The 11,772-nt window shown below is 33.6% G+C and overlaps 1 protein-coding gene across 1 annotated transcript; it reads right to left on the bottom strand.

Moving 5' to 3' along the window:
- Nucleotides 1–261: 261 nt before the first annotated feature.
- On the bottom strand, nt 262–7,223 carry LOC111630110 (E3 ubiquitin-protein ligase TRIM32-like). The gene is made up of 2 exons (XM_023374132.1): nt 6,897–7,223; nt 262–1,223 (listed from the first exon to the last, which is right to left on the bottom strand). The coding sequence occupies exons 1-2, from the start codon at nt 7,083–7,085 to the stop codon at nt 390–392; spliced, it is 1,023 nt and encodes a 340-aa protein (XP_023229900.1). The 5' UTR covers nt 7,086–7,223; the 3' UTR covers nt 262–389.
- Between the last annotated feature and the right edge of the window lie 4,549 nt (nt 7,224–11,772).

The following is an 11,772-nucleotide window of genomic DNA, read 5'->3' as shown; positions in this document are numbered from 1 at the left end:
TACATTTTATTCATAAAACTGTACTTTATTGTGCATTGCATTTGAAGAATTTGACGACTAAAATATTTAATCTGAATGTTTTTTACGAATAAACTTTAATCTTTTTTGGCACATCATTTTTATAATTTTTGCTGATTGTATTCTTACTTTTCCAACTGTTATACATAACCTACAGAAAGTATAGCAATCAGTCAATAAAATGATACCCAATATTTTTAGTTTTTTGGACTCAGGACCTCGAAATATTAAGAAATNCAAAATTAAAATAAGTATATGTATTTATAATTGGAATTTTATTTTTATTATATTATATATGTAATATCAGTAAAATAATTTATTCATATTATAAATCCAATATTTGATTGTATGATGACATATGGATGGGTATATTAAGGAAATTCTAGTACAATGATATTACAATTGTTACAGAAATTTTTAGTGCATGTCTCTTTAGAACTGCCAGTTTCTATATTCATAGTTACAGGCTGACAGCAAAGTTCACCACATCTTATACAATAAATTCTTCCATAATCAAATTTAGTTTCTGGTCTGACAACCGAAACAAATATTTTACTTTTCTGAAGTATTTTCATTTCTTCTAACTTTTGTTCAAGAAATTCTTCTATGCTACAATAATATGTCAGAACTTCTTCCAAGTGATGCTTCATTGTTACCAATGATTCTGGATTATATTTAAATTTTTCAGACAAGCAAAACTCATTAACCGAAGCCAATATTTTTTCCGGATTACGCGATTCAGTAAAAATATCTTGAAAACATTTAAAAGGTGTTTTATACATGCCATGTAAAGTAGCTACTGCAGTTTCCATATTTTTGTCTGTCATTTCTGACTGGAACTGTAATTCTTGAATTCTGGAAATTTTCAATTTAACACCTCTCATACTAATTAACACGTCATTTTGAATACTTTTTATGGCTTCAATTAAATCTTTTACAACGTGACCTTTAGCCACATTATGATCAACACCCAAACAATGAATACAAACCTTCTGACTGCATGTTACACACCAAAAATATTTTACAGTATTACCATGTTTTTGACAAGTTTCTGGACTAGATTGGTCTGATGATGATGATGGATCTCTTTGGTCAAGTTTCAAATTGTTCAGCAGGTCTGTAAACTTGTAAAGGTAATAATTTGTGCTTAAACCATCAATTCCTTTCCTTCCAATTTTGCATTCTGCAGAACAAACTGGACATACCTGTAAAAAAAATAATTTGCTTACAAAGAGTTTCCTAAATAAACTATGTGATTTTCTATAAAATTATACACCATAACCAAATAAATGTTAATTATAATTAAGTAAATTCTGCTATTAATTTTAATGAATTTGGTTATAAATCCAATAACTATTACTAAAATTATTGGATGTATAACCAAATGGCTTGTTTGAAAACATTAAAATACATGTACCAATATTAAATATTTCTAGACTGGTTGGTTGGAGTTGGAGTTTGTGGCACAAGGGCCTAGGTAGGCCAAAGAGTGCCAGGTCTTTTAGGTCTTAATATATATGTTCTGGAGTTCTGTATGTAAGTTCATTGTCTTCCGATATGCCATTGTAGGTTGAATTTGTCAGTTATCATCAGGTATATTCTGTAGAGCTTGGTCATCTGAAGGTGCATGTTGTTGAAGGTAGCATTCTCTGACTGTTTTGTACTGAGGGCACATTATTAATATGTCAGATAGTAAGTAGGGTTTGGCAAGTTGAGCATATTGGTTGGGTATCCTTTGCTAATAAAGTTGTGTGTTAATCTTGTGTGTTCAGTTTTCAATCAGTAAGTAATATTTCATCTTTCTGGTTGTTGTATATGTACAGTACTTGTTGATACAGCTGTATAGATCTTTATAGTATGGTCTGAAAGATCCTGCTTGATTTCTGCTGTCTTGTTTTGTGAGTTTATAAGCAGTTTCATTTCTTTGGAATGTCAGTATGTCCAGGAGCCAATAAAAAGCTATTGTATTTCCTACACATTTAAGATGTTGGAGTAGGTATTGTATGCTGTTGAATGCTGGGTGGTCTGTTATCTTACAGCAATTAATTGCCTGTAGTGCACTGAGTGAGTCAGTATATATTATAGTCTGTCCATGGTTGTGTCTTTGTACATGCTGGAGAGCCATGAAAAATTCAAACAGCTCTGCACTATAAACTGTTGTTTCTGCAGGCAACCATGCAGCAAAGACAGTCTTAATACAGACAAAAGCTGCTCCTATAGTTGTTGATTTTAAACCATCTACAGTCGACCCCTCCTATAACACGGGTTCCTATAGTTCGGATTCCTATATGATGGCGAAAAAATTGCGACGGTATCCGTACAAACATGGTAAAAAAACTCCTATAATTCGGTAAAACGTCATCGGGCAGCCGAACTACTTTCCGCCGTCCAGCACCATGCTACGGAGAGTTTAGGCGGGTATGTTGAATTTACTTTTGTCTGTACAGTATGTAAATTAGGTACCGTAAGTCTAATACAGCACTGTAATTTTATACATTTCTTGTGAAAGAAGCATTTCTTATTCAACGGCCATAAAAATTATTTATATTAATGATGTTTCGAAAGGTCAACAAATTTTTCGCAGAAAAATAACTTATCAGAAATCGCAGCCGCCATTTGGTGCACTGCTCCGCGACGAAAACAAGCTTAAGCAATGGCGACGTCAAACGGTGCACACTCAGTAAGTAATCCTACAATTTTTTGTTTATAGCATAGTTTATACGGATTATTCCCAAAAAATCATATGTGTTTTGGAAATGTTGAGTCAAATTAGTCTAGAATCGATTAATTTTATGGAAGAAAACCTTTCAAATAGCCGTAGTCCGTAAACTTCACACGTGTCGGGCTGCGATTGGCTCATGTATTCAAGGATTCCTACAATGTGAAATTCATATAACGTGGAACGTATCTACGCATTATAGGGAGGTCTACTGTAAATTTAAAACTTCTCTGTAATAAAGTTCAAACTTTTACAAAGTTGTAATTCTATAGTCATAACTTTATAAAACTGATATAAAGTTATAGATATAAAAAATTATCTTACAAAAATTATATATTAAATTACAATCAAATAATTACATACACTGAACCAATTTACGGTGTGGTATGATAAACAATGAAAAAATAACGAAAAAAAGGAATCTTTTCGAACCCTTTCTGGGCTCTTCATCAGGTTCCTACAGTTTTAGCTCATAAATTCGAATAATGAATGTCGTTCAAAAAAGTTCGATCTTGAGTTCGAATCGTTCTTTTAAAATTATACGATGCGCATGCGTGCCGAGTCTGCCTACTCAGATATAACGGGCGGCTAAATCGTGTTGTGAATCAACTCTTGCCAGGCCATCAACAAAAGCATCTCCTCTTTAAAATTTATGCACATAGTTTTGATAGAGGCTTTAAAGATGTGCATCACCTCTAACCATTTGAGATGATCATTGGGAGGCGCACCTAGGAGGAGATTGGCCCGAGTAAAGTCGGCAACTATTTCCGGATCCNATAAATGAATATAATTAAAAATGAAATAGTTTTGGAATATGAGGAGAGCAAGGATTAATCCACATTGAGAATTTTGAGTAGAAAAAGCTTAGTGAGCCAATCTTGAGATTGTGTACCCGTAAGCAGCATAGACTTATTTCTACGTCCCTGGCTTCTCACAATGATGTCATGGCAGTGATGTAAAAAATGTGTATGTCTGTAGGGAGATTATGCTGAGAAGTGACAGAAGTTTCGATTTGTTTAAGTATTTTGTCAGAAAAAAAAGGGAGACCTTAGAACTTGAATGCACCTCGTAATTCTAATCAGTTAATGTAATAAACTTTTGCACAATTGTAGCCCAATCAGTACTGATTTAAAGAAATTCTGTTTAAAAAATTTTGATTGTATTTCAAGTGGACAGACAAGAATGAAAATTTATAAGCCAGAACAGATTATTGATTATGTGATGAATTGTATTTATTTGATATGGATTAGGAATGAATAAAAAAAAAAAGAGGAAATAAAGACCACAAATAATAAGAATGGAAAAAAAAAAGAAAAACACAAATATATCTAAAATAACAACAGTCTTCTTCTCAGAAATACTGGAGTGAGAAATGAATCGCCACAAACAAAACCTTTTTTAACCAGTAATTGAACTTAAACCAAACTTCCAAATGTTTTCAGCCTTCACCAAGGCGTGCTTCAGGTGCTGAACAGTTCAGCACCTAAGCATGTTTTGTTTGTGTCAGTCCAAATATATCTGATGGGAGAATTTCTAGGAGAAGAATTTTGAATATAACAAAATTATATATAAAAAATCAGATAAATATATATATATAATTTATCTATAAGTAATTTATACAAAAAGTGTTATGTATTTCATAAATTAAAACCAATACATACCTGAAGTATAAGAAGTATATAGACTATAATATGATGTTTTAAAATTGATACTTATTTAATTACAGAAAAAATTTAGAAAATAAGTAAGATGTATTCCCAGAAATATTAATTAAACAAGTCTTTATATGTATTTTAAATTTTGTTTACTTTTTATTTGTTTTTGTTTTTCTATTGGTTGTCATCTTTCTAAGATGACAACCAATAGAAAAACAATAAACAAATAAAAAGTAAACAAAAGTATGTGGTTTGTGTTTACACCTTTGCTAAGGTGTAAACACATACCACTGGAGCTGTAAAGGTTGTTTGAAGTGCTGAATTGTAACTCCTCTAGTGTTGGAAGACGTTTATTTCTCATCTTTCTAATTTTTGTTGCAAGGTCCATTTGAAATTGAACTAGCCATTGTAGTTAATTTGAAGAAATACATCTTTAATAAGGTTACGATCATAGAGATATACAGAGACAAAACTGGAAAATTCCCATATATCTTCAATTTTATATGCATGCATCTTTTAGCTATTTTTAAGAGCATTTTTCACTTTTGAGTTGTGTATTTATCAGTCATTTTAAAGCAGTTTTAGCATTTACATACAATGAGTGTAGAGAATGGTGTTCTGCTGTCAGCTTTCCAAACAATAGTGGACAAGAAAACATAAAAAGTTTTTTTCCTTTTCCTAAAGATTCAAAAGTGAGGAAATTACTTTATCCATTACTGATTGATTTATTGTTAAAAGTTGATGTAACAAATTATGTGGGAACATATTTTACAAGCAGAAATAAGAAAAAATATTATATTAATAATATGAAGTTTGGTTATAAATGCTTTATTACAAAATTATAAATGAATATTGAAATGGAATGTGAAATACATAAATTTTCTATTGCAGAATATAAAAAGTTAAATGTGTTTATCTTACTTGTGTATTCACATCATGTTTAATATCTTCAAATGACTAAGTACAATCACTCCTTATTTAAAGATCTATCATTTAACAACCAACTTAGACTTTTAACAAGCTCTTCATTACAGGTCCTTGTTTAATTTTAGTCATTAGTTCTTCTCTAGTTCCTGCAGTCAGTGATTATTCAATACAGAAAGCATTCACATTTTCAAAGGCTACATTTTATTCATAAAACTGTACTTTATTGTGCATTGCATTTGAAGAATTTGACGACTAAAATATTTAATCTGAATGTTTTTTACGAATAAACTTTAATCTTTTTTGGCACATCATTTTTATAATTTTTGCTGATTGTATTCTTACTTTTCCAACTGTTATACATAACCTACAGAAAGTATAGCAATCAGTCAATAAAATGATACCCAATATTTTTAGTTTTTTGGACTCAGGACCTCGAAATATTAAGAAATGAAAAAAAAAAAAAAAAAAACGAATGGTGTGTGTGTGCACAATTTTGTTCACCCACTTTGATGTTTAGTAACTCCTGTGATTTTTTCAAAATTTCTGGAATTTTGTGTATTAGAGAGATTTTAGTGGTTAAAGGTCAAAGGATTGGGATATAAAGAGGGTCAGGTGTTATATCTCAAGTGCGAACAGAATTGTTATTAGCATTTACAATTTTTTTTGGTGGACTTTTATTTTTATGGGTAATAAAACCCATAAAAAAAAAAGGGTCCACCAGTGACTAAGTGGAAAAAAATTCACTGAACACTGGTGGTTTGTCATGGTTCATGCCCAACCAACAAATTAACCACACAACTTTCTTATTTTTCTTCACATGCGTAACATCCAAATAGGGCCTAGTTTCCAATAGAAAAACCACTCGGGAGGTACTTTTCTTGGCACCTGTCATGCTACCATATCCCATTGAATTTATAAGGTACAGTAATATAGATTGGATTCAAGCTCAGAAGTTCTAAGAACAGCCAACTAATAATACATGGCAACGGGTAAGATTCAAGCTCCGAACAAAAGGTAACAAAGAATCACACCACCAGAATTGTCGATCCTTCGCAAGATATTTGTCTCCAAAGGTCAGTTTTTAACATGTATCAGCCTACCGCCTTTTCCACGCGCCTCGGTGCCAACCATCACTCGCACCTCGGCATCCGGGCGGGGGCAAACCTCCGCACCCCGTAAAATTATATAACATCGAGTACACCGCGAATGGTCAAGAGGACTACTCAAAGCCGGCACAGTCGCGCGGGCTAAATCGTTAAACGCGAGTCTTCTGGCATCCCGTCAACCAAAAACAACCTTACATTTACAAGTTAATTTACGAATGCACGCACGTATATATAAATACACGCGCACGGGATTCAAAAACTCTCTCCGTATGCCGCGGTTGCTCCTTTTGGTTCATTAGACATTTATTGTTCGTACGGGGGAGGGCTGCCCTTTGGGGGGGGTGGCGACCCCCTCATTCGGAGGGTAAATCTTACCCTCCGAATGAGGGTAAGATTTACCTTATATTCGGTTCGTTCATTAACTTATATAAATGAACGAACCGAAACAATTTCGATTTTTAATATACTTACCAACGTATTCTGATTTTGTTCGTAAAATATGGAGAGACATTTCCGACAGAAAGTGTGATGACAAGAGAGTAATTTTGGTAAATATTCAGCTTCGTCGAACTGATTAAAACAAATTGTACAACAGAAAAGATCTGCCATCGATGCCTCCGAGATCGAACATTCAGCAACGCGACTTATCAAACCAGCCATATTACGAAAAAGACAGTTCTACGATTAAAAAAAAAAAAAAAAACAATAGCGGAAATAACTAGTTTCGCTCTTAAGTTCTTCTCCTCCTATTAGTTGAACCAACGCCACCTGTGTTATAATAAGTGGCACCATACAACGCCACCTAGGAATAGGTGGCGTTGCACCATACCGATTATATATACATTTTTATTAATCAAAATGTTATCGATATGGCGCCCTCCTTCGGTCACTAATAATTTTTTTGTTTTTCTAATTAGAATTATATTTACTAAAATAATACTTACGGAGCCGCAAGTTACGTTTTTTTAAAATGATCCTAACATGTGTTTTTTTTTTGTTTTTTTTTTACTTACTTTTAATATTTTAAGTATTTTAATAAAAAGTATAAAAATACAGTAGAGTCTCGAAAACTCGGCATTCGATAACCCGGCAGTCCGGATAACTCGGCCACACCCTGGCAGGGCAAAAAAAAAAATCCTTAGTTAATTAATTTTTATTATAGACAGCTTTATGCCTCATAAAGTATTTTTCTCAGGTTTGTCTTATCGGGTAAATTACTGTACACGGTGTATTCATTAATTTTCATTATCATGTAGTAAAGGCTCTATGCCTTCACAAAGGACGTACTTTTCCTTTGTTTAAGGGTATATGGGCAGTTTATTCTCTGTTGTATTCTCAAGTGAACAATACATACAAGTACAGTACAGTATTTTCTGAGGAAACACTCTTCCTAATTTTTTTAAACCCCATTCCCGATAACCCGGCATTTTCACAAACTCGGCCACCCTTCGGTCCACATTAGGCCGAGTTTTCGAGACTCTACTTGTACTATTTTAGATGCGGTTTTTTGCGTTTTTGATTGTGTTTTAATAGGTACGTCACGAGAATGTACTGTACACTAAAGCTTAGTTCACACTGAGCACGATGTGGCAGTGCGCCATGTATTTTGTATATACAGTAGTTTATACTTTATTTTAATTAGCTTTATTTTTCTTTCTACGTTCCTTCCTTTCCCCCTTTTTTCTCCTTTTTTCGTTCTATGGTCTAATCTCTATGGAGAATCTCTCCCCGAAATTCCTTTACTTATTGGCTATCGAAAACACCCTAAAGGCTGGTATACACGGTAAGGAAATCCTCAAAGGATGTGCTTAACAGACGAAAAAAACTCTGATATAACTGGCTGGATCGAACATAGTAATTTACAAAACTTATTAAAATATCTCCCAACGTATAAAGAATTATTTTTATTTAAAAATGGATAGATAGAAAAAAAATCACGGTTAATCCTCAAAGGATTTCCTTCCCGTGTATAACAGCCTTAAAACAATGGTAGGGGTGAGGTAAGAGGAGAAGTAAGGGAGACGAGAGGAAGGAATGAAGTGAGAAGGAGCGGGAGAAGGTTTTTGGAGTGTACATGAGACGAAGGGAGAATCTGAGAGACGGACAAAGAAATATCCGTGATAGACCCACAGAAATTAAGAACGAATCTTCGCATCGTAACCGCCGACAGTTGTGTGACTCGAAGGAAAAAAGGGAGATCCTTCCAACTTTAAGTAAGACCCTCACTAAGGACATTGCAAAGAGAAACGATCTTCGAAGGCCTTACATACAAGCATTGGGTACCCATTTTCTGAGTTCTAACTTTCCTTTACCTATCCCCTATCTTCTTACATTAATATTATTACACTAATATATTAATATTAGTTTAAGTCTTATTTGTTATTAGTGTTTAAGATAGATTTAGATTTTCGCGCGATGATTTTCAATAACGGTTCTTTATGTCGTGTTCTATGATTCGGGATTTTGTTTGTGTCAGTAGCGTGCCGTCATTAGAAGCGGTGGATGCGCCGCTTCCCTCGTATTTTCTAAAAAATAAATACATATTAATTTTAATTATATGAAAATAATCACACAATATTTTATTATAACCGCATTATGTATCTTATTACAAATTTCTATACTACACCAACCTCACCCGGTTTAGCCGGTGGAAGCCTTGGACCTTGGGTGGCTGCTACACGTATAACGCATCCAGTTCTATCCAGGACCGGTTCTGGGCTTTTATATCACTCACGGATTTCAATGTTAAACCATTGATATTACGATTTCGTATGTCCCAACTGTAAGGGGATGTAGAAAAAAACGTGTACAATTCTTGTATAATGTTAAAAAATTAACCGTTACTTTGACAGCGTCATTTACAACTAAATTCAATGAATGAGAGAGATGCACGAGGTACAGAAAAAGCTCTAGAATTTATTTTCCTTAAATTTACGATTTACGTATCCGTTGTAAAAATTTGTCTTTCTACTTTTTTCCCGAGACTACAAATATTCGAGTACAAAGTAATTGGTTTCTACTTAAGAAGTAGTTAAATAATTAAGCAATTAAAGACATAAATAAAACCCTGACGAAAGAGCCGGAATATTACTTAAAAGCTTAACCGACCCAATCTCTAGCCGAGTACAGTGGGGACTGATTTCTTCGTATTATTACACGTAATTTAAACAGAAATTTTTCCAGTTCGACGAGAATGACCGAAAAGTTGTAAATTTTGGAAATTTCCGTGGACAACACCTGGTCCTAAAACGAATTAGTTAGAAAACAAACGACGGACAATCTATTAAGTTTAACATATGTAGATTTTTACGGCTATGGTGAGAAACGTTTAAAATTTACAACCACCCCGTCGCGTCCTTTGAGATATGCTAGTGATGCGACAAAAGGGGCATTTGACATTGACCGGTATGGGCATTCTCGGGATTTGGAAGCCCGCGTGCATGCACTCATCGCACACTTAGCAGGACCGTCTCTGATTCCACTCGTAGGGAGCTCTTTGACTAAGTGGTTAAGATTTAAAAATAAGGTTTTATGTTATTTTTATGTACGTATTATTACAAAGCTATATTTAATTATAATTTTCTTTAAAAGTATATTCGTACAATCGAAGAATATTTTGTACCAGGTATGGATATCCACCACACATTTTATTTCACCGAGGAAGTTTTTATTATTTTATTTTTAATTTTAGCCCTTATATTGTGGCTAGCGATTCAAAATGTAATTGCGATATTGAAAATTTATTTTTAAAAAGTTTTGGTTCGAGATCGTAAAATGAAAAAGAAAACATTATTAAAAGAGAAAGGCCAATGCCTAAAGTTAAATATAGTCTAAACATTTCAATAAAAAAATTTGTTCGATATTTTCGCGATAAAATGTCTGTGTAAATGCATAAAAATGCAAGAATTGTTTTGTTGGCTCGCCTACTATTTTCGAATGAAATTAGGATGTGGAATAAGAATGGCTTTGACAATTTAGCTGGCAAAAGACACGAAAAATCGTCGATTCTTTCGTATTTGAAGCGGAATAGAATTTAACATTAGTAAATAATATAAAATAAATATTGAAAATTATAACGAGATAGTTACGGCTAATAGATATATCTAAATTAACAGATGTTATATGTTTTTATCAAAGCGAGAATCGGCATTTAGAGGTCGTAGGGAATCTATTGAATCTAATAACAGAGGTAATTATACTGAATTGTTTATTTATTACTTACGTCAGATAAATAATCTATTAAAAATACATTTAAAGAATTAACTGATTGCCCCTGGAAGTCGGCTTCTTACATAAGCACAGCTTCCCTATCATCAAATGTCATGGCACGCCACTGGTTTGTGTAACCTTGTTCGCGATTCTGATTGTTTCTAACTGTCGGGACATAAAGTTAGCACTGGCATCCTTAACGAAGCCTGTAGTTAAGCTTCCAACCTTAATTAAAGTTGTCCTATTTGTCGTACTTTTCAACGTTTCTTCCTTAAAGATGAAAACTACACACTTTCACAACGATTCGCTAGCGAAAGCGAAAAACAGAGCGCATAACCCGTGAAACAAGTCATGTTTGACCGGTTATTCGCTCTATTTTTCGCTTTCACTAGCGAATCGCGCTCAGTGTGAACTAAGCTTTAAGTTTAACATACGTATATTTTTACAGCTATGGTGAGAAACGTTTAAAATTTACAACAACCCCGTCGCGTCCTTTGAATTGTACTAGTGATACGACAAGAGGTATTTGACATTGACCGGTCTCTGATTCCATCCATTAGCCACTCGTAGGGAATTATTTGACTAAGTGGATTAAAGTAAATAAGGCGGAGAGAGATGATCTCGTAATCACCCTTCTCCTTGTCAGAATTCCATACACCCGTTAAACTATTAGTTCTTGATTTAACTCGTTGTTACTTACAAAAATGTTTATTAGGGGGTTGCGTTGAGTGGAGGGGATGGAGTCTTTAGATTCAGTCTTGAATGAGACCTTTGTTTAAGTAACAAATAGAAATATTTAATATAACGACTTAAATGGATAAATACAAATATAGATACTGTAAATGATCAAATCAAATACAATTTCTCTGAAGAAGCAATTACATGGAACTATTCCGATATTTCCAACTATCTATCTTATCTCTACCTTAATTCTACCTATCTCGCGGAGAGAGTTTACAAGATTTCTACAAGTTATACTACTTTAAATAATTCTTTCCTCTTTCCAATATATTCATATGTGAGAGGAGGGTCTTCTATGGATGTATAGCACTTCGTATGGTTCATTCTGTCCGATAGGAACTGAGCTCATTCGTATGCTGAACTGCTATCAGTTATATGGTCAGTACTGCTTCCGATG

This window comes from Centruroides sculpturatus, unplaced genomic scaffold (assembly GCF_000671375.1).
Source record: "Centruroides sculpturatus isolate CEXI.00-Female unplaced genomic scaffold, Cexi_2.0 scaffold625, whole genome shotgun sequence".
NCBI classification, from domain to species: Eukaryota; Metazoa; Arthropoda; class Arachnida; order Scorpiones; family Buthidae; genus Centruroides; species Centruroides sculpturatus.
This window is presented reverse-complemented; position numbering and strand designations above follow the sequence as displayed.